Source organism: Rhinolophus ferrumequinum, chromosome 7 (assembly GCF_004115265.2).
Source record: "Rhinolophus ferrumequinum isolate MPI-CBG mRhiFer1 chromosome 7, mRhiFer1_v1.p, whole genome shotgun sequence".
Lineage (NCBI taxonomy): Eukaryota > Metazoa > Chordata > Mammalia > Chiroptera > Rhinolophidae > Rhinolophus > Rhinolophus ferrumequinum.
In genome coordinates this window covers 74,068,351-74,092,659 of record NC_046290.1, presented here as the reverse complement: position 1 = coordinate 74,092,659, position 24,309 = coordinate 74,068,351, and the positions used below count along the sequence as shown (strand labels likewise).

The 24,309-nt window shown below is 36.7% G+C and overlaps 1 protein-coding gene across 1 annotated transcript in view; it reads right to left on the bottom strand.

The window, feature by feature from the left end:
* The window catches only part of MAN2A1 (mannosidase alpha class 2A member 1), a 164,725-nt gene that overhangs the window by 94,292 nt on the left and 46,124 nt on the right, over positions 1-24,309 (bottom strand). The window contains exons 5-7 of the mRNA XM_033110404.1: positions 12,857-12,984; positions 4,050-4,223; positions 1,134-1,320 (exon numbers count right to left, since the gene is read on the bottom strand). Of these exons, the coding sequence (XP_032966295.1) occupies positions 1,134-1,320; positions 4,050-4,223; positions 12,857-12,984 (489 nt within the window). The remainder of the gene's footprint in view (positions 1-1,133; positions 1,321-4,049; positions 4,224-12,856; positions 12,985-24,309) is intronic.

Genomic DNA, 24,309 nt, shown 5'->3' with positions numbered 1-24,309 from the left:
CCGCTTTCTTTTCACTATATCTTGTACTACGTAATATACTGAATTATTCTCTCGTGTCTAACACACCTAACCCCTGAAAACAGGCTGTTCAATGTTCCTCACCAATTCTCACCACTGTAGGAACCAAGAAAGTGAAACCAGGCTGATCTCTCATCTTGGACAGTTTGTCAAAACCGTGAAAGTCAGATTTTGATAGGAAGGATCCATGGCTTCTAGAAGGCTACCATGCTAAAATCCTTTTGTGTCTGCGACAGTGAAAGGTTCACACTAGAACATTTTCTTTATGACCTACAAGGACTCCCTCAAGGCAAAGAGACCCAATTTCACCTTCCTCCTCACACATATTTTTTAAAAAGCAGTTTTTTAAATAAATAGATTTGATAGAGCACAGTGCAAAGATCTTACTTCATTTGAAAGACTGTATTATTTTTCTGGCAGAGTCGAGTTGCTTATACGTGCATTACAACACAATGTTTTATTTTAATGCATTATAGGCCACTATTTTTAAGTGGAGAAATTAAATTTTAAAAGCACCTAAATTAGAAGGTAACTTGGTTTAATAATTCCATCACTAGCACAATTTCTTTTTAAAAAAATGACTCATTCCTTTGTTTTTATTTAAATATTATTAAGTATAAATATCCCTAATTAAAGTTTTCTGTAAGTGAAAAACATCAGAAAGATGCAAAGATGTATATTCATCAGGGTTGGGCGGCATTCACTATTATTGAAATTGCTATGAAAAACAGATAACTACACTCTATGTGTCCCATTTCAGTAAATATGTTGCTTTTCTTACCACTTTATACAATAGAGACCAGAAGTTATATTATTAACAAAAGTATATGAAATCAAACACACAGGCTTTTATAATGAGAGCAAAAGAAATGGTAATAACAGTACATTTTAGGTTACCCATTGTATATTGACCTACTATTGTTCACTTTCCATTAAGTCATAACATATAAGATGCATTGTCAAGGCTCTCACTTTTAAGTTGCTTTAGATTCGGTTTGAATGAATATCTTGAACGAGGATAATGTTGGCTACTGAAGCCATTTATTCAGCTCTTCAGCAACAAGCAACTAATGCTTGCTTGTTCAAGATGTCTTACAAAACGCGTATTTTCATACCTGTTTTGGACATTTCCAGGGTATATTGTTTCTGGGGGGACTCCCCAGGGACAACCAAATCTGCCTCCAGGAAGTCGTTTAAAATCAAACTGGCAGCATATTTTAGGATCAGGTCCACAAGTGTGAGGAATGTCATAGCTGTAGAAGGGCATCATGTGGCAAAAAATATCTGTGACAGATCCCAGATCTAAAATAAAGAGCCAAGAGACAAACCTGCATTTATAAATTTCATTTTCCCAAAAGTATTCAAAATGCCAGTACTTTATACATATATAAAGTAAGCTCTGCCCTAAATCAACAACTCCTTAATTACTAGGACATATACCCCACAGCATTGAATGACAACCAACCTGAAGGAGAATACTCATACCTCAGTCTCTATCTACCTCTTATATCTAAACTTAGCAGAGACAGAAAAGCCCTGTCATGAACCAGCATCTGCTAACCTAGAAGGATACAAACTGAGCAGAGGCAAAATTTATAACCAGCTTAACCAAAATTATGGTGGTGTCCATCCCTGGCTGCCAGCTCCTGCCACACTGTTCCCACCAGGGGTAAGAGAACACACTGAGAGAGACCATCAGCTGCAGAGTCTGGGTGAGAAGAGAGGAAGGGAGTAAACGGGGTAACTGAAAGAACAAAGGAAGAAAGGAAGGAGGGGTGGCTTGTGAAAATACTGAGTTAAGTTCCTATCCACTTCTTGCAGTTAGAAGAAGGAAGTACAACCAGGAGAGTTCATGGAGTTTCCCAGATGTTGACCAACAAAGAGCCAATGGGACTTGTCACCAAGAAAGGAACACAGAAAAAAATAAAAGTAATTTTCAAAAACAAAAACAAGAATAGAAACAAGCAAACAAAAAAGATAGAGAAAACAAGCACTGATTCCTGATGCAGAATTGTTTTTAATTAAAACAGCAATGCCAGCATGTGTTGATATACTTGCCCTTGAGTTCAGAAGCCAACCACCAAGTGAGACTGGAGGGCTTAACTAGGAGCTGAAAGTGGTTCTCTTTGTATGAATGAGCCTGACCTGCAAATAGCTCTCCCCCTTTAATTATGTATAGATTTTCAACTTTCAGGAATGAGTATGCATTGCTTTCATAATAAAGACAGACAAAAGAAACAAGAAAAAGCAGCATTTACATTTTAAAATGAAAATAACTGCTTCATTAAGAACACACAAAGAAGCTCAACTTCATTCCAAAACACAGTTGTAAAGCAGCATATTTAAATCTATTGGATAAGTTCTACAATATTTCAGTTTTGCCTCACACTCCATTTAGTTTAAATAATTATTACATCTTTTCCAAATGTTAAAGCTTTTATCATCTGTATTATTTCTGTGCTGTCAATTGTTTTTTCACTGAATCACATTCATGAGTGTGACACCATGGATGCTGGTCACTAATGCTTGCTATCTGCACAGAGGTTGTCACAAGTCTCAGAACTAATGGAACTCTTCCTCCTCCTTTCTTCTGTGCTCAAGGACTTTCTCAACACCCCACTGTTTCTCCTCACACCATACTATTTAGCAACTCATTTGCACATTTCAGTTTATCTGCTGCATTTGGTGTTGTCTTTCATCAAATTGGACTAATGTCCTTATAGCCAAAGATGTTTTCTATACTGCTTCCTAGCACAGTACGAACTACAGAAAAGTACTTGGTAATTTCTTAATGCCTAATATTTATGGGCAATTTGAATGTAGGCAATAGTTTAAGTAGGACTTCTTCAAATTAACAATCCTTTTTATTTTTAATTAATATGCCCCATTTGATCAAACTATACAGGATATAACCCTCTACAAGTTCTTGTTTTCCCTACAGGTTGAATTTTCCAAAATAAAGTATAGCTAATTTCTCTCTTTATTTAAAAAACAGCAGTACATACAAGAAAGTTATTATCAAGATTTACAAATGACTCTTCTGAAACACTTAAGAAGATTTAGATTACACAGGAAAGCAAGTATGATGCAATACAGTAATTTTTAAACATTGTTTTAGCAATTAAATCCTTTTCCCAAATGAAATGTGATTGAGGACTCAAGACTGGGAAGGCAGTGTATGCCGAGGGTTAGGAGGCCAGGTTGCAGAATTGCACAGAACTGGATTCAAATCTCGGCTCCATACCATCTACCACCATGACTTGGCAAATGGCTTCCGTCTCTAAGCCCCATTTCTTCACTATATAAAAGGGATAACAGATCCTAATTTAAAGGATTATTTTAAAGAGCCAATGAGAGAGTGAATATAAGACATGTAACACAATGCATGGCTCCTAATAAGGATTCAATAAATAAAAATGAGTTAAAAAAATAGGGTGTTGTGAATTTTAAATAGGGGTGGAAAAGGAAAAGGCCTTCCAAGAGGCCTAAACCTTGTCTCTTTGCCCCCAACAAAGAGTTGCAGAAGTATGTCCTTCGAATGCTGGGGTGCCCACAAAACACAGTGCAAAAACAAGCAATATGGTAATAGAAGAACGGTTCTAGGAGGACAGGATTGAGATTTTAAAAGGCAATTTTTACTAGATGCAGAGACAGGAGAAGCAGAAGGAAGAAACACTGGCTGAATATGAGATCAATTACATAATATTAGTTTTAACACGTGTTCAGTTTTGTGATAAAACAGGTGCTCTTAAAAATAGAAGCAAAAGCATTATCTGCAAAAGACTAACTCCTTATATTTATTTATTTTCTTTAGACATAAAAAAAAATCTACAATGTTCTATAGATAAATATCTTCACTATTGCTTAAAAGAATTTGGACAGAAATGCATTGGAAAAATAATAAGAATGTGTATCTTTCTGCAACCAGATTTCAAGACTGACAATCTGAATAAAACCCATAATGGCATGAGTTTCATAACCCTTGCAAAATAATGTCTAGGTCAAGTGAGATCTCGTCAAACACAACATACCCCAATTCTGTCTCCAAAAAAACTCCAGTGTTTTATGTGATGCAAAATGTTTCTTAACTGAATAATGAACCCTCTGGATAAGCATGTGAGAAAATCCAGCACGATTCAGAAGATAAGCCATTGTTGGTGAATGTCCAAAAGGATCAATAGCCCAACCAGACCGAGGTTTCACTCCTGTTGATAAAAAAAATAAGTGTTATTTTTTTTAAATTGACAAATGAAATAAAAGGAAGTCACAAACCATTCAGACCCATCATAGTTATACGGTCTCCAGAGTTCTAAGACAAAGGAGCTGACCAGCATTACCTTTAGGAGCACTCCCAACAGGACTCCCTAAAAGGGAAGATTCTGACAAGGCGATGTCCTTCCAGGCAGGGGAAATCACACCAGAGGTTAATCAGTTAGCTGAAATAAGCACTCTGCCATCTATAGACATTAGAAAGCTACTGCCATCCAATAGAGCTAGAGAAACAAACAGAATCAAGACCTCCCTCTTAGATCTGTTTTTTTCGGGGGAGCTGGATAACCCAGCAATTCACTGTTATGTAATAAAGACAAGTAAGCAAACTCATTTCAACCTGTACTCCCTAATTCCAGCATTAAGAAACTTTTAGTCTGCATTTTATTCCTTAAAACTATTCCAAATCATCTTATTATACAGTGGCAGAACTGGCCAAAATAACTGTACCATATTTCATTAAATCTTTATATATTTTGATGCTGGTGCTTCCTTTCTACCTAGAATGGAATTTATATACCTGACTTCACCAATATTAACAGCCATCAACTAAAGATATATCTCAATTTCACAGAGGATAAAATGCAAAAAATAAACAAACGCACAGATTAGAATTGATACAATTATTCATTTGGTATTATATAAATAGAATCTTTTATTTTTTCAGGATTCTCAAAGAAAGCTTCTACATACAACTTATAAATCGGCATAAAAAATATTACTGTGTGCAGTTCTTTTTTTTCAAATGTCTGTTTAGGACCTTCTATATATTCCTAAGAGTATGAGAGGCCCCAGGACTACAAAAATGAGTTAATCGTGGTTCTGACTCTAGTTTCAGACGCTATCATGCAAATAGATGTAACACAGAGTAACAAAAACAGCAGTGGGAAGAGCTGTATAGAACAATACTGCAGATGAACACCAAGATGGGAAATCAGCAAAGAAGACTGAGAAGGAAAAGTCAGAACTCTCAGAGGACTAAGAATATGTGCCAGAAGTCAAAAAACTGACCACATAAGATTTGTGTACTTCACATATGTAATTTACCTCCCAAAAACGTAAATGTGGGAGACTGAAATGTATCCTATGATACTGAATTGAAACAGGAGATACCAATATTAACGTCTGGTTTTTAACACACACACACACACACACACACACACGTTTCCTAGATCAGAGCACAAGGAGGGCCTACTTACAATAACACTTTAGTACCAATGAGCATACCTTAGATCATATCTGGACCTCTAAAACCTCCTCCTGTGCAACCAGTAGCTGGGTGCCATCTTTCCTGTATTGAGTCCTTCCCCACATGGCCAAATCTGAATCTGCACTGGCCTGGTGAGCTGTGTCGCTCCACCCTGGTGACTCCCTGGGACCAGACCCTATCCAACTCCCACAACACCAGAGGCACATTCTCGGACAGCAGCCAGCCTGGGGCCTGACTACAGTCTTTCTTGGACAACTCTTGGGGTACATGGGCCTGGAGTGGGGCGCTGACCTTGGTGTGTGCTCTGAGACTTTTATTGAGTAGCCCCAGGCTCAGCACTGGAACCAAACCACAAGCTACATCAACCTACAACACGACTCATCCCATCCTGATGACTTCCTGAGACCGCACCTCACCCAATTCGTGTATTGCATAAGGCTTTATCAGTAGCTGAATCTTAAGGAATCCGGCAGGTGTCAGCAGGCTTTGGAGTGTCCTGGCTTTTTGTGGAGCTACCCCAGGCCCGGCACTGGTGGCAGATATCCTCTGTTCGTATCATGCCCTCTCACACACCTCTAAGTCCCGCATAGGGAGTGACTAACCGCAGATCACTTTGTAGCTCCTACAGGTAATACCCAGCCGGTTAGAGGCTGTGGCTGACCTGGGCCTGCACCAGAGCCTGTCTCAAGAAGCCCCAGAACTAACATACCTGGAAGTCGGTATCAGGACACAGCAAAGCATCACTCAAATTAGACCCACAAACAGCAAACCCAAAAGGTGGTCTCAGCAGTCACCAGAGACTCCAATTCTGTGAGGTAAGCCCTCTGCAGAGCAGCCTGTAAACTGTGGATGGGGCCAAACCCTACAGCCAGTCATCCTGAGGCTCAATCCCACCCACTCATGTGCCAACAGCAATCAAGGCTCAACTATTACGGGGGGGCACACACAACCCACACAAGGGACACTTCTGGAGTACTCAGCACCAGGAACCAGGGAGACTGCACCACTGGGCTCCTCAAGGCACTGACTACATAAGACCACCCAACCAAGACTAGGGGATGTAGCAGAGCTACTTAATACACAGAAACAAACAAAGAGAGGCAGCCAAAATGAGGAAAAAGAAATATGAAAGAAGAGAAAAAAACTACAGGAGAAGAACTAAACGAAATGGAGGCAAGCAATCTACCAGATGCAGAGTTCAAAACAATAGTTATAAAGATGCTCCATGAACTTAGGGATAGAATAGATGAACTCAGTGAGAACTTCAACAAACATATAGTAAGCATAAAGAATACAGAAACCATAAAAAAGAACCAGTCAGAAATAAAGAATACAATAACTGAAATGAAGAACATACTAGAAGGAATCACCAGCAGACTAGATGAAGCACAGGATCAAATCAGCGATTTGGAACACAAGGTAGCAGAAAACACCTAACCAGAACAGCAAAAATGAAAAAAAAAAAGAGAGAGAGAGACAGAGAGAAGTTTAATAAGAGACCTCTGGGACAACATCAAGTATAACAACATTTGCATCATAGGGGTACCAGAAGGAGAAGAGAGAAAACAAGGGATTGAGAGCCTTTCTGAAGAAATAATAACTGAAAAATATTCTAACCTGGTGAAGGAAATATACACACAGTAAGTGCAGAGAGTCCCAAACAAGATGAGCTCAAACAGGCCCACACCAAGGCACATTATAATTAGAATGGCAAAAGTTAAAGACAAAGAGAGAATCTTAAAAGCAGCAAGAGAAAGGCAAGTCAGCAACCTACAAGAGAGTTCCCATAAGGCTGTCACCTGATTTCTCAGCAGAAACTTTGCAGGCAAGAAGGGATTGACAAGATATATTCAAAGTGATGGAAAGCTAGGATCTACAACCAAGACTACTCTACCCAGCAAGGCTATCATTTAAAATTGAAGGAAAAATAAAGAGCTTCCCAGACAAGGAAAAGCTAAAAGAGTTCATCACCACCAAACCAGTACTACAATAAATGTTAAAGGGACTTTGAAAGATAAAAAAATAAGAATAATTAAATGGCAATAACTACAAATCTATCAACAAGAACTTTAAATGTAAATGGAATCAAAAGATAGGGTAGCTGAATGGATAAGAAAACAATACCCATACATGTGCTGTCTACAAGAGACCCACCTCAGATCAAAAGACAGACTAAAAGTACAGGGATGGAAAAAGATGTGAGAATGGAAACAAACAACAAAAATCTGGAGTAGCAATACTTATACCAGACATATTAAGCTTTAAAACAAAGGCTCTAATAAGAGACAAAGAGGGACATTTCATAATATTAAAAGGATCAATCCAACAAGAGGCTATAACCCTTGTAAACATTTATGCACTCAACACAGGAGCACCTAAATATATAAAGCAAGTATTGGCCACCACAAATGGAGGGATCGATAGTAATACAATCCTAGTAGGGGACTTTAACACCCTATTGACACCAATGTACAGATATTCCAGGCAGAAAACCAAAAGGAAACAGCAGAAAATCTGAACCAACCAATTACTACTAACAAAATCAAATCAGTAATAAAAAAACTCTCATCACACAAAAGTACTAGAACTGATGGCTTTACCGGTGAATTTTACCAAACATTCACAGAAGAATTAACACCTATCCTCCAAAAAATTCAAGAGGAGGGAAAACTCACAAGCCCATTTTACTAGGCCCTCCATTACCCTGATTCCCAAACCAAAGACATGACAAAAAAGAAAATTATAGGCTGATGAGCATAGATGTAAAAATCCTCAACACAATACTAGCAAACCAAATTCAGCAATACATTAAAAAGATCCTACACCATGATCAAGTGGGATTTATTCTTGGGAGGCAAGGTTGGTTCAATATCCACAAATCAATTAACGTGATATACCACATAAACAAAATGAAAGATAAAAATCATATGATCGTATCAATAGGTGCAGAAAAAGGGTTTGACAAAATTCAGCATCATTTATGACAAAAACTCTCAGCAAAGTGGGAGTAGAGAGAACATAACTCAACATAATACAGACCATATACGACAAACCTTCAGCTAACATCATACCGAACGGGGAAAAGCCAAAAGTGTCCTCCTTAAGATCAGGAACAAGAGAAGGATTCCCATTTTCACATCTTTTATTCAACATAGTACTGAAATTCCTAGCCACAGTAATCAGACAATAAAAAATAAAAGGCATCGAAATGGGAAAGGAAGAAGTAAAACTGTCAATATTTGCAGATGACATGATACTATATATATAGAACCAGAAAGATTCCACCAAAAAACTATTAGAAATGATAAATTCAGAAAAGTAGCAGGATACAAAATGAATATTCAGAAATCAGTTGCATTTTTATACACCAATAATGAACTGTCAGAAAGAGAAATTAAAAAAGAAAAAATTCTATTTACAATGGCATCAAACACACACACACACACACACACACACACAACAAACAAACAAACAAAAAAACCCTAGGAATAAATTTAACCAAGGAGGTAAAAGACCTACACTCAGAAAACTATAAAATACTGAAGAAAGACACTGAAGAAGCTACAAATAAATGGAAGCATATACCATGTCATGGATAAGAATTAGCATTATTAAAATGCTTATATTACCCAAAGTGTTCAATAAATTCGATATAATCCCTATCAAAATACCAATGACATTTTTCACAGAACTAGAACAAAAAAATCTTAAAATTAATATGGAACCCCAAAAGACCCCATATAGACACAGCAACCTTGAGAAAGAAGAATAAAATTGGAGGTATCATGTTACCTGATATCAAACAAGGCTATAGTAATCAAAACAGAATGGTATTGGCATAAAAACAGAAACACAGATCAATAAAACAGAATACAGAGCCCAGAAATAAACCCACACGTAACCAAATGGAAAAAGTCTCCAAAATAACACGTTGTTGTAAACTGTTTATAAAACAAAATTGAGAACACTAATTTCAGCCAAAGCTACAATAAGAAGAAACTCCATATTCTCAATTGTGTTCATTATCTAAATGTAAGAGCATAAAACTCAGAAAGAGATACACAGGATCTTCATGACCTTGGGTTAGAAAATAGTTTCTTAAATATGACATCAAAAATACAAGTGACAAAAGAAAATGTAAATTGGATTTCATCAAAATTAAAATTTGTGCATCAAAGCACACCTTCAAGAAACTGAAAAGACAACCCACAGAATTAAAAAATATATATATTTGAAAATCATTATCTGACAAGGAACTTGTATCAAGAATACATAAAGAACTCTTACAAGTCAACAATGAAAAGACAAAGAACCCAATTTTAAAAGTAGGCAAATGTCTTGAATTGACATTTCTCCAAAGATGATATACAGATAGCCAATATACACATGAAAAGATGCTTAACATCATTAGTCTTAGGGAAATGCAAATGAAAGTCATAATAAAATACCATTTCACACACACTAGTATGGCTAAAATAAAAAGAAGACAGTAACAAATGTTGAACATGTGGAGAAATTAGAAACCTCATACATTGCTGGTCAGAGTGTAAATAGCGCAGCCATTTTGGAAAACAATTAGGCAGCTTCTCAAAATGCTAAATATAGAGTTATCATATGACCCTGCAATTCCACTTCTAGGGATATACCCCGAAGAAATGAAAACATATGTCCTCACAAAAACTTACACAAATGTATACAGCAGCACTATTCATAGTCAAAAGGGGAACAATCCATATGGCCATCAACTGAAGCATGGATAAACAAATGTCTATCCAAACAGAATATTCGTCAGCTATCAAAAGTGAAGCTGAATACATGATACATGCTATATCATGGATGAATCTTGAAAACGTAATGCCAAGTGAAAGAAGCCTGTCACAAAAGCCATACTGTATGATTCCATTTATGTGAAATGTCCAGAATCGTCAAATCCATATAAATAAAAAGCAGATTAGTGATTGCCTAAGCTTGTCGCAGGGAAGGGAGGAATCAGAAAGGGCTGTGACTATTGATAAATAAGTGGTTTCTTTTTGGGATGTTGAAAGAGTCCCCAAAATAAACGGTGGTGATGGTTGCACAACTCTGCGAATATACTAAAAACTACTGAGCTATATACACTTTAAATGGGTGAATTTTATGATATGTGAAACAATACAGTTATAAGAAAAAAATTTATGCTGAGCAAAAGAAGGCAGATCCAAAAGAGTTAGTCCATATAGTATACGAAGCTCTTAAATAGGCAAAAATAATCTCCAGTGATAGAAATGGGAAAGCAGTTGGCTGCAGGGGCACAGTTGAGGAAAATAAGGAATTTTGTGGAGTGATGAAAATGGGGGTTAAATGGGTACATATATTTGTCAGAATTGAAACTCTACAGTTAAGATTCATATGTTGCACTGCATATAAATTATGTATCAATAAAAGCTAAACATAAAAGTAAAAAATCCACAAAAACCTAGGTTTATAAAGTGAATATTCTTAGCTTAGAATATTTTTGGCTTAGAGAAGTGGCCCTGTGCAGGGAGTCCCCAAGTCCATGCCCCTGTTTAGTGATTTGTTAAAAAAGATCACAGGACTTGGCATACAGTTTTACTCCCAGCTATGATTTATTACTGGAAGGATACACAGCCAAGTCAGCAAAGGGAACAGGCACATAGGGCACAAGCCACAGGAAACCAAGAATAAGATTTTAAGTGTCCTATCCCTGTGGACTCATACAGAACACATTTAATTCCTCCAGCACCAAATTGTGACAACATATGAAATGCTGTCAACCAAGGAAGCTCTTGAGAGACAGTGTCCAAGGTTTTCATCAGGGGCTGGTCATGTAGGCACCCCCTCTGCCTAGCACATATTGAGATTCTAGACTCCCAGAAGAAAAACAAGAATTTAGCATAAACTACATTGTTTTTTACAAACAATTTAAACACCGCAAGCCACTTTTAGCATTTAGGGAAATCCAAGTCCCAGACACCAGCCAAGGGCCAACCTTGCAGGCAAGACTTTTCTAAATATAGCAGTTTCAGACCTATGTTACCTCTTTTCTGCTCAGGTATGATATCTGTAACTTACTCTAATAACAACAACAATCTCAACAACATTTAAAGAGAAATTAAAAAAGCAAGTATGTAGAAATTTTAATAATTGGTGAATGTGGTTGAGGGGTTTATGGACGTTCTTTATAGTATTCTTTCAACTTTTCTTTAAGTTTGAAACTATTCCAAAATAAAAAGAAAAAATGAATGAGAACGGCAGGAATTTTATCTCTAACGTAGAAAAAAAATTTAAATAATAAAATATCTAGAATGAACGTCAATTTAAAAAAACATGGTTCTTACAATACAGAACTACAAAATTGAACTGAGATATGAAATATTTCAAAGGAATTACATACCATGTTACAGAATTCAAATATTAGGTATCACAAAGATTTCAATTAGCCAAAGCCCCATGTTGCCATGAGTTGTAGTGAACATCTGATTTTCCCAGTGCAATGATAACAGATCCTTCCCTCACCACGGAGGGCCCCTCCATTCACATGGCTCAGGCGAGGCTGACCCTGCCCTCCACAGACCCCTCTTCCCCATGATCATTTCCACCGAACTGACTAGGCCTCTGTGATTTCAGCTCCTATAACTCTGGCCACAGTAACTGGCTCAGAAATAAGCACCTGACTCAAACTGGGCCAATTAGATAAGGTATTAAAGGCAAAGTCCTCCTGGTTGTTAGACTGGGAAGATGAGAGTCCTAATTGCCTATGGCCACCTTAGACACCATGTGAAGAGGTCCGGGGGAAGACTAAAGCCAGGCAAAAACAAGCAGAGACAGAAGAGACAGCGCCCAGACGGGATACCTACCGCTAACAGCCAAGTACCAAGTGTGTTCAAAGACAACACACTTTGAATCCCCTGGATCCAACCTTACCTAAAACTACTTTACATCTGGAATTCTCAATGACCAAAACTAATACCTTTCTTTCTTGCTTTCTTTTTATCCCCCTTAAGCTAGTAAATTAGGTTTTTGCCTCTTATAACCAAGAGTTTTAATTTATATAATTAAAATCCCAGTGGGATTTTAGGGAAAAAATTCCAATTAATAAAAATAACAGGTAAAATTAATAGATAAAATAATGGATTAAACAAGGTATATGACCATAAAAGGGCCCTGTCGTATTTATGTAACTCAGTTTATGATCAAAGAACTTCATTAATCACAAATTAATGAAGGATAAATTATTCAAAAATTGTTAGTATTGGGAAAATTAATTATTTGAAAAAATAAAGCAGAGCATCCCCTCATATCCCCCGAAATTAACTGCCCCAGGTAGTCCCCGTGAAGAGGAGAGACATCAATACATACCGAGATGTTTTTCCAGCCACTGATGGCCTTCAATTAGTTGGTCAATTAAGGCAAAGTAATGTGCAGCAGCTTCATCAGGCATAACCCAGCCACCTGTCACAACTTCAAACTGCCCATTTTCTAGTAAACTAGGGAGAAAAGAAAGAAAGAGTCTACATTAATAGATAAGAAAAGATCAAATTACAAACAGCATAAACATTAGGGACAACCGTTAAATATAACCAATATTTATTACACCAGTTGTTAAAATATATATATTTTTTTAAACCAGTGAATGAATGTCCACTTTAGGACTCTGGTGACAAAACATCCTGAGTAAACTGTCTGAGATGATTCCTTCTCCTTAGGCAAAGTCATGCAGGTCAGTTTGGAAGTTTCTTTTCATAAAGGTATAATATCCCACACAACCTCAAAGATTCCTGATGGCTGGCGACACAGCAGATTTATTTCTAAATCTTGCAGAGCGCCTAACAAAGTACTTTATACAATGTATACGCTTGACGAGTGTTTACTGGATGACTGTCATTTTAAGCGTGATATTTGTTTCAATACCTTTATATTGAAAAATCAATATTTATTTTAGTCCTTCTGACACTGGTAAGTAAATCATGCAAACTACACAAAAGTAACAGCAATAAAGATACAGGTGGTAAATGTCACATGCCTCTGGGAATACAGAAAACATTAAAAAGCACTTTCCTCTAGATACAGTTAAAATGTAGACTATATAGTTTATTTTTCATTATTGAGTGGAAAGCTCTAACATTATCATTATCTGTCCATTAGGCAATCCTTTGCCATAATTCCATACAAGGTAACTAGACCTCTAGCCCTAGAAAAATTGAATTGTTACAAGAAGACATCTTCCTCTGTAAAGGAAAAAAAATACATCAAAGTTAAAAATTTGAAGTACCGGAAGGAAACATTTTAAGTGCCACAGACTTGTCAGGTTGCAATATGATGGTTTGGAAAACCGAGTAAAATTTCAGAAAGAAAAGGGGCTTTAATAAGGATACACATCACGGGATACCTACCGCTAACAGCCAAGTACCAAGCCAAATTTAATTGAGGTTGACCAGAACCTTTAAAGATAGATAAATATTTCCCTACAAAGCTTGTAACAGAAGCCACAGCACTAACAAAACATCTGATTTATTCAAACATATGCATGATCACATAACCAGTGACAGAGTGGGTAATGGACACAATTTCTAAAAATGAATGAATGAATAATTCCTTGTATAGAATTTTTAAAATGTTAATTAAATCTGTACTGCCACGGGAATCACCAATTAATGTAATTTCACACGGAGAATATGATGGCTCATTATAGTGTCTAAAGAAACCCAAATACCCAGTCTAACCTAAGATTCTTACAGGCCCAAATCAAGAACTTATAATAAAGAAGCTGGAAATTTCTAAAACTCGCAGTTCTTTAGTAGCACAACTAAATCCAAGACTATTTCGTCCCGCTCTTACTGCCAATGGAACTTTGCTCCTGTTTGGTTCTTTTTTTTTTTTTATCTTGCTAGTGATTGCCTGATTTAACTGCACTCTGGAGACCATGGACCAGACCCACCTTTTATGCCTTATGGCCAATACTTGGAAACCTGAGATGTTAGGACAGATTTGGGATTTAATCTCTGGCCATCAAATACAGAAACTTGATTTCCGTATCTCAACATCCCAATATACAGAGCTCTTGGAAAGTTTCAGAAATACATTGGTCAAAACAAATTCGCTGCAGCTTTTAAATAGAAAATAGAAACTACAGAGTAAGAAATCTGAAAACTAAAATGAAAGGCACACCAATGATGGAATTTTTCATCTCCATCAGTTTTATTTTGCTACATAATCCCAGTCCCATAAGCATGAATGGGCTCCAAGAAACAGCCCACCAAGCAAAGAATCACACACACGATAGACAGCAACTAATGTCCCCAACTCCGTTTGTGAATAACCTCGCCCTTTCCCCTCCCCATGATGCCTGAGATGCTACTGTGATCCTGTACTGAGTTCTTACACACGCATAATGGTTACTTTAAGGACTATCCTGCCGATTGTTTGGGGGGAGGCTGTAGAAGCCTCCAACTCATTACAATGTTTTCCAGAATTTTCTTAACTATTGACTTTTTTTTCTCTCCTGTCTTTCTCATCCTGGGAAAGACAGATGTTGAGACAGATGTCCTCATCTCTTAACTCAAATAAAACCTACAAGGAAAAGTGTCCCTGAGCATCCAACTTAAACCAACACTGCCACTGTACCCTCACGTTCTACCACACATTAGCATTTATCACAAACTAAAATTACTGTAATTTATATGTCTCCTCTCTCTTCTTCTTCATCCCACCCACCAGTAGAACTATTTCGTTCTCTTTTCCATGCTCAGCACTGCGAAGCATACTTGGCATATAATGGGCACTGTAATAGTTGTTAGATGAATAAGGAAGGAATGAATGAGACTCACAGCTTAAAATTATGTTTACTTAAAGTTTTTATATTAAACTCACAGGCATATGTGAAACTAATTGCACAGGAAAGGCCAGTTAGAGAGAAGTTAAATAATCTAGGTATGAGATGATATGATCTAGAATATAGTAGTGGTAGGAAAATAGGGAAGGTGAGGAAAAGAAGAGCTTTCTCATGAAAAAGCATCATGGGAATTAGGAAATGACTAGAGACAGAACAAAGGATTAAAGCACGTGTGCTTAAGGTTTTAATTCCAGGTGTCTCCTGGGGTATTAATGCACACAGTGGGGCTAAGCTGAGAAGGAAAGTTGAGGAATAAATTTTTAAAATATTTATATTATTAAAATAGCCATAAAATTAGTGGGAAGGAATGAATTATAGTTTTTTGTTTGGTTGGTTTTTGGTTGTGTTTTTTGTTGTTTTTTTTCTTTAAACTTCAGAGTGATTTAAAACAAGCTCATAAGAAAGCCACAATAGGATGTTGTGGAAGCCAGGGGACTAATATTTTGAAAGAGCACACCGGTCTTTAAGAAAAATTGCATGAGTAGGTCGCAACAGGCATAAATGACGGCATTAATCATAGCAGGCCAGAAGGAACATAGGTTTTAGTTTTCCTTGGCATAATAGGCAGAACAGAAATCTAATGAACAAAAATAGACAATGTGATTTAAAACATGAAGCAATGTGACAATAACCGGACACCTGGCTGAATAACCAAATTAGTCCGTACCCCTATTTCACTGAACTACCTGTTCTTCCTAGTCTATCACTCTTTGAACCATAAATAAGAATAGCAAAAACTAGCTGATAATCAAGCCAGAAGATTCTTCCAGGCAGGAAAACATGAAATTGCAGAGATACACAAATTTGCAATGCATATACCTGTATTCCAGAACATATGTGGTAAGCATTTATGAAGTATCTGATGAATGAAAAACAAAAAGATCCAAGGAAACATAAGGAAATTGTTCCCCCAATGAATGGGAAACACAGCAATGATCATCAACCTTTAGTGATGGAAACAAAAAGTAGGACTTGCAGTCTTACAGAAACAACACCTCAGGAAATAGTTGAAAAAAATATTTAGAAGCAATAACAGAAAAGCTACGTTAGACTACAAAAAAAGTACCATATTTAAAATCGTTATTGTTAGCAAGCAATATGATGAGTACAAAATTAAGACATTTCAACTATACATTCGTGACTTTAATAATTTTTTTTTTAAAAAATCAAGTAAGTAATGGGAAATGCCTATACCTACAGAAAAAGTTACTTAGAGCAAATACAATTGCTTCCAAGTATTTCCATTCATTTAGTGTTCAACAAGCACCAGTTGGGCTATTTCTCTGCGATAGTCAGGGGAATACAAGATCAAAAAAGATGTGCCTATCCTGTAGGGTCTATTGCTTAGTTTCTAACAAGAGAGACTTTGATTTTTGGCAAATTTTTTCACATGTACACTTTCCCCAATGTTGCCTAATAAACGTGAGATCTGAAAGCAAAAGACACAGAAGGCAAGGGAAAGGAGTATATGTATAATGTAGTAAATCCAGAAATAGGAAACTAGGCACTAACTTTTAAAATTACCAACATTTTTTCACTTTTTAAAATAACTGACTTGTAACTACTGGTTTCTCCATGTTTCTACTATTTCATTGTTGGGGAATTTGGTATAAAAAGCTTAGAAAATAACTGATCAAAATTAAGCTGAGGATATCTGTCACAGCTCATTCCGCCTAAGATGCAGAATTACACTTAAGAATTTACTGCCAAGTACAAGAAGCTGCAAATCATTTTATAAGTGTCACTTTTTCCCCTATGTGGATTCATCAGACATTTGGAATTTGGACACACACTGAAAGATAGACTACTCAAAGAGCTTTTTTCCCTAATGGGAAAATTGTTACAGATAACTTAGTAACAAACAATGCATCATTTAGTGAACTTCAAAAAATCACAAATTAATTTCACATGAGAAAACGAGTTGAATTTGTAATCACACATCTGGGGAAATATGAAATAATACAGGATGACATACAGGGATTCATTCTTAAAAAAAATTGTTAAATGGAAAATTAAAAAAGATAGAGGCTTTCAATGAATCAATTAATAGCCTTTCATAAAATCCACATTTGATTATTACATAACCTGATTCATATGCCTCTCATGAGGTGTATCTAACATGAAGGTTAAAATAAGATTTGTTTTAAAACCCCTCACATGATAATTGGGGAAAGTCACTGAATATTGCTGATGAAAGTATGAGGAACTGATGGCAAATCAGTCATCTCTCACCATTTCTTCCTCACATCACTCCAGCCATACCTCCTTCTTTCATTCCACCGTCCATGCTTTTTCTGCCTGAAATGCTTGCCCCTTCCAATATTTGCTTTGGTGGCTCTTACGGATCTATTAGGAGCCTTCCCTGGCCACCACATCCCACCCAAATCCCACCCAAGCTGTCATCTTTCATAAAATCCAAAACTTTCTTTTGTAGCACTTATCACAAAATTTAATTACATTTGTATTTTACTTTTTCCTTCAAATTACTGTTAAGCTCCGTGAGGATAGAAATCACATGTTTTCCTATTAGTACAAAACTCTAAGAAAAGGGTACTGATAATCCAAAAGAAAAAGGAATCAAGAATACAAAGCAGATTATTTCAGGAATAACTGGTTCCTAGAAATGAAATTTAACCTTACCATAAGGAAATGCAAATTGAAACTTCAGTGAGAATCTGCTTTTCAGCCATTAGATTAGAAAGATCAAAAAGCTATACAACAAACTGTGATATCAAAGCTGTATGGAAATGGGTATGTTCACATATTGCTGTCAATACTACCAAATTTTATGATATATATAGATAGATAGATATACTTTTATCCATGCTCATTCAAAGTCAGAAAATACATAAAAATGTAAAAATATGTGAAAGCATTGTATACACTAAAGATATACTCTATGCATTTGCAAAAGACCAGAAATTAAACTACATCAATTGGAATTATTTAAATTAAGGCCCACTCACAAAATACTTACTAAATCTATAAAAAGAAAGGGGTGCCTCTTTCCTAAAAGGTTCTCTAAGACATACTAAGTTTAAAATGCATGGTACATTTATTAGCATGGGTATTATAAAAAAAAAAAAAAAAAAAGAAAAAAAAAAAAAAACAGCAAAAGGTATTGATGATGATGTGGAGAAACTGGAAACCTTGTGCACTATTGGTGGGAATGTAGAATGGTGCAGCAACTATGGAAAACAGTATTACGGGGCTTCTCTAAAAAATTAAACACGATCTAGCAATTCCACTTCTGGGTATACAAACAAAATAGAAAGCATGGACTAGAACAGATATTATACACCCATATTCATAACAGCATTATTCACAATAGCCAAAAGGCAGAAACAACCCAAATGTCCATCAACGCATAAAAGGATAAATAAATGTGGTACATTCATACAATGGAATATTATTCAGCCTTTAAAAGAAAGGGAATTCTGACACATGCTACAACATGGATGAACCCTGAAGACATTAAACCAAGTGAAATAAACCAGCCACAAAAAGACAAATATTGTATGACTCCTCTTATAAAAGGTACCTAGAAGAGTCACACTTAGAGAGACAGAAAGTAGAATGGCAGCTGCCAGGTGCCAAGGTAAAAGGGAATAGGAAGTTGTTTAGTGGGTACAGAGTTTCAGTTTGGGAAGAGGAAAAAGTTCTGGAGATGGGTGACAGTGGTGGTTGCACAACTATGTGAATGTACTTAATGCCACTAAATGGTACACATAAAATCATTGAAACAATAAAATTTACGTTATGAATATTTTACCACAAAAAAAGACTCATCTAAAAATAATAATAATTTAAAAAACCCAACATAATATACATGGCATACTATCACTAGTATAATACATATGTATATGTCTTTCCACACATGTAAACGTGTATGACTTTTCCTGTATTTCTATAAAATAAACAAGAGTCCGGTCCACAGTAGCTGCCTCCTGGGAGAAGAACCAGATGACAAGGAAACAGGTGTGGTTAGTCCTTACCTTTCATTGTGTAGCCTTTATATACTTGAGATTATTATTTAAAAATGAATTAAATGTAAACCTTTTTCTAAAGTATAAATGCTATACCCTGACTTCTCCTAAGCATTGAAGATTAACAAAACTGTAGCTTAAAATAGTCATGAAATTTTATTTATGAATATTTCTCGTATTAGATGGCTCAATTAATAGTTTCTGTCAAGTTTTTAATATACATAGAATATACTTTAACTACTCCACTGGATAGTAAATATTTATGCATTCTCTCATTTATTTTTACAACAAAATTTAATAAAATGCTCATTCAAAATAAATCAGAAAATACATAAGAGGTTAAAGAATAATATCTTATTATAAAATGTATAAGGGGTTACGATAGGCACAGTTTTTAAACAACTTTTTTTACCTAATACTATACCATGAATATCTTCCCATGTTAATAGACATATGTTTATGGCTATACTGTATTTTGTAAAGTATTCTGAGATATAAAAATATACAATATACAAATATTCAATTAAATGAATTTTGACAACTGTTTATACCCGTGTAATCATATACCCAAAACAAGATACAAAATATTTCCATCAATTCAGAGAGTTATCTCATACCACTTTCCAATCAATTCCTACCTTATCCCCAGCCCGCCCCCACTACAGACACACAAAAAAAGAGATTCTGACATTGTGATTTCTATCACAATAGATCAGTTTAGCTAATCTTAAGACTTCATAAAATGTAAACATACAATATTTACAGTTCTATATTAAGCTTCTTTTGCTTAACTTGTTTGTTTGATTCCTCTATATTACTGTGTATCTCAGGAATTCATTATTTTTCATGCTGAATAGTATCCCATTATATGAATATGTCATCATTTTTTTTATCCATCATCTTGTTAATGACATCTGAATTGTTTCCTGTTTAAAGTTATGATGAAAAAGTCTGCTATGAAAATGTCTATACAAGTCTATTGGGTGCGTGTTTTCATTTCTCTAGGCGTGAGCTTCTAGATCACATGATGTATGTGTAACCTTGGAAAACTGTTCGGTGGCTTTTCAGAAAGGATCTGTCCCATTTTACAGTACCACTAGCAATATATGATGAGATCAGGTGCTTTCAGGGGGGTATGGATGCAGACCCTACCAGCAATATGAGATTGTTGCATATTCTTGCCAACCCTGGGTATTGTCAGTCTTTGATTTTAGCCATTCTAAAGCATTTGGGACAGTATCTTGCAGTCGTCTTCATCTGCGTCTCTGTGATGACCATGTATATCTGGCCCCTGCATGCACGTCCTCCCCCACCCTTTTGAAGCCTAATATACTTCTTTCAGGTGTTTGAACATGCCATGATTTTGCTAACCTTGGCCCATAATCACAATTCTCCTCTCATAACCTGAAATTCCTGCCCCACGCTCTGCCACCCCCTTCTTAACTGACTAGTCCTAATCACCTCTCAGGTTGCAGCTTGAATACCATCTGCTTCAGGAAGCCTTCCAAGACCCCCTTCTAGCTTCCCTAGAAGGAAACACTTTATTGTGCACTGGGTTTAATTACATGTCTTCTCTGCTCTGCCCAGAGGGCTGGGACCAGGTCAGGGGCTCATCTCCTGTATCTCTGGAGTGAACGTTAGAATAAATAAGAGAAGGCTTTGGAGATGAGGTAATATTTTAGCTGAGTCTTGAAAAATGAGTAGGATAGAAATTATCCGGTGCACAGTAAAAAAAAAAAAAAAAAAAAAAAAAAAGTCTAAGCTGAACTCTCGGGCAAATTCCTAAGCAGCAGGAAAAAGTATACGTGTGAGGATACTGACATAGCTCAGACGGCTAAGAGTAGGGTATGAGGTGGGAAGTGATCAGAGGAGAGGGGACGAGTAGGGAGGAATCCAAGAGCAAAAGCCAGTATGTGCCGGGCGCAGGATACTGGTCTGTACTTTCTGACAGTGAAGTGTCACTGAAGCATTTAAAAGCCAAGAAGAGACATGGGCAGACTCACATGTTAGAAACCTAACTCTGTTGGTGAAATTGAGGACATATGGACGTGGCACAGCTGGAAACAGGAAGACCAGGTGGAGGAAACGAGTAATCGGGCTGGAGCTGGGGGTCCGAGTGCAGAGATACTAAGAGGCAGAACTGACAAGGCTATGCAACTGACTGGATGTGGCCCCAATAGTACAGCACAGAGTGGGAAAGAGCCCTGGTTCTGGGTCAAGGCTGCGTGGCTCTGGTCCTGATGCCACACTTACCAGGTGGGGGACCGTAGGTGCTTTCCTTAACTCCTCTGCTTCAGTTTCCTCAACAGTGGAATGAGGATAATAAAGAGTCTTAACTCATGGGAACACTGTAGCACTGACTGGATAAATACCTATAAGTGCTTAGAACGTGCCTGTACATAGTAAACTCTCAGTAAGTGTCAGCTGTTACTATTACCATTAACTAGGGAGGAAGAACGATGTTGAAGTAGAAGCTTTAGATTTGGAAGCAGCCCCACACCTGGTAATTAAAACCTCAGGGTGGACGCGCACACACCATGAAGAGGAGAGCCAAGGGGTGCTACCCCAGAGGCAAGAAAAGGGACATACAGGAAGAGAACAGAGGAGGAAATCAGAAGGGATGAGAAAGGAATGCTCAGCAATGCAGGAAGAGAACCAGGAGACAAAGAGACCAGGTCACAGAAGACAGAAAAGAACCTCAGGGAGGATGGAGTGGTCAGTGTCCATGCTGCAGAGAAATCCTCCCGGAAAACCAAAAAATATCTAATGGGACGAGGCAGCTGAGAAGGCACTCAACAGCTTTTCCAGTATCCGTGATGCAAACAGAAGCCAGCAGATGAGGTGAGTGAGAGCAGAGCTGCCTCATTCAAGATGAACTGGGATTGGAAAGGGCAGGGATGGAATACATACTTTCTAAAATAAATGGACACTGCTGCTTCAACTATTAGAACTCAAGTAATTTTAGACACTGGTGCCATTGCTTTGATTCCTTTGATGAAAGGCTATGTATCTTTAGCCTCTAAACGCAATCCAAATCTACCATTTACTCTGAACATCACGAGACATATTGTGACTTCTCATCACTCTGCAAATTTTATAGCCGGCTTTGGTCAAATACCAGAAAATCTGACTTGTATAAAATGTATAATACATTAGCCTGCATTAGGATCTTTAGAGGCACATTTTTTTTCGACTGAAACTCAAAATGCATATCAGTGAGTTTGGATTTCTATTATTTAAGAAAGTAACCTCAAACATTTCTTTGATTTCAATAAGGAAACAGACAGTAAAGAGGATAGGTATAAGGTTCACTTGCATATAAACGTAGGGAAAACGATGTAAGAGAATGGTAGAAAGATTACATAAAGACTTTGCATTCTAGGCAAAGCAATGAAACCCAGCAATGTAGTGAAGACATAATATCTATATTAACGGATGTTACCTTTCCTCCCAGCACACGTTTGGAGCCTTATTTCATACCAAAAGGTCCACACCGAGAAGCTGATCAAGACTTTGGCAAACACACAAACTGTTCTAGGTTCTAACAACCCAGTGAGCTTCTTGGCTGAATACTGGTCTCAATAGCAGGAGCAGATGCAATATAAAAACTGTTTCAATGCCTCAGAGCCCAGAGAGGAAAAATGAATATGTAATATGCTTCGTGCTAGTCAAAGGAAATGCTAAGGCTAATGTTTCAGCTGCCTGACTCTGAATAAGGGTTCACATTTTGATGTATTATAAACATCATGCAGTATTTAACTGCATTTAGTAGAAAAAAAAAATTCAACTAGGAAGCCTAAAAAATAAAAAGGATGTTCACATACCAGTCATTTTCAAAATAAAACAAGCAAAGACAGAAAATGTGCTGATGATTTAATGAGAGGCAGTTTCTTTTAAATCCACTGGATATGTGTTACAAGTGGGCACCATGACTATGACTGATTAAATTAGTTTGAATCACAAAAAATAAAAAATAAAACAAAAAAATCTAGATGTTTGCATTGGTCTCCGTTTAGCTAACTAGATTTTCATTTTTAAAAAGCTTACAGAGCTGACTACTGCTGCCACCGGGGGAAGAATCGAACACGTCATTGCTAGAATAGATTATGGGGGATCATTTGAGTTATGTTTCTGTTAAGTTCTCACAATCAATTGGTATTCTTCAGGGATAATAAAAGCTCACATGAAACTCTGCTGGAATTAACAGGTTCTGCTCTGCCAACAGCTAGCTTGCAAATTTAGGTACAGACATTTAATCCATAGACTCATCTTCAAAAGGAAAAACAAGCCATTGCATAAGCATTACACTAGTCAAAAAAGTTCTATCAGTAATGCCACTTAATAAAAGCTCAGAATTTTAAATAAACGGAGCAAGCCTATACAGCTATTAAGTTTTCTCCAAAAACATACATTTAGGCAAGAAACACTAAGAATATTTAAGCAAGTAGGGAAAAAAATGCTATTACCCTAGTTCCACAGATAAATATAATAAATGAATAAAAGTGAATGGTTATAGCTAGAAGAGAGGGGACTTGAGCAAATCTTGACCAGAAACAAACGTCATTTGCCCTAATGTGGGTGGTTATGGAACAGTTTTTTCTTCAAGCAAAATGATGTCATTAAGGATCAGGCCTATATAATCCCAGAATATTTCCATTGCCAAAGTAGAAGTTCTCAAAGGAGTATGAGTAAAACAATGGATTAAGCAATAAATTCTAATTTGCATTCCCACCCGCAACATCTTACCATTCTCTACCCTTAATGCTGGGTTGAATCACATAAAATTACCATTTTTATATATCGAAAGTGGTTAAATATCAGCAATTTCATATGGTCCAACCTAAGTAAAATGGCGAACTGAAGAGAGAGAGGGAGCAAGAGAGAGAGGAACTTGCATTTAGGGAGAATGAGGAGAAGGGAGCCATCCTCATGTC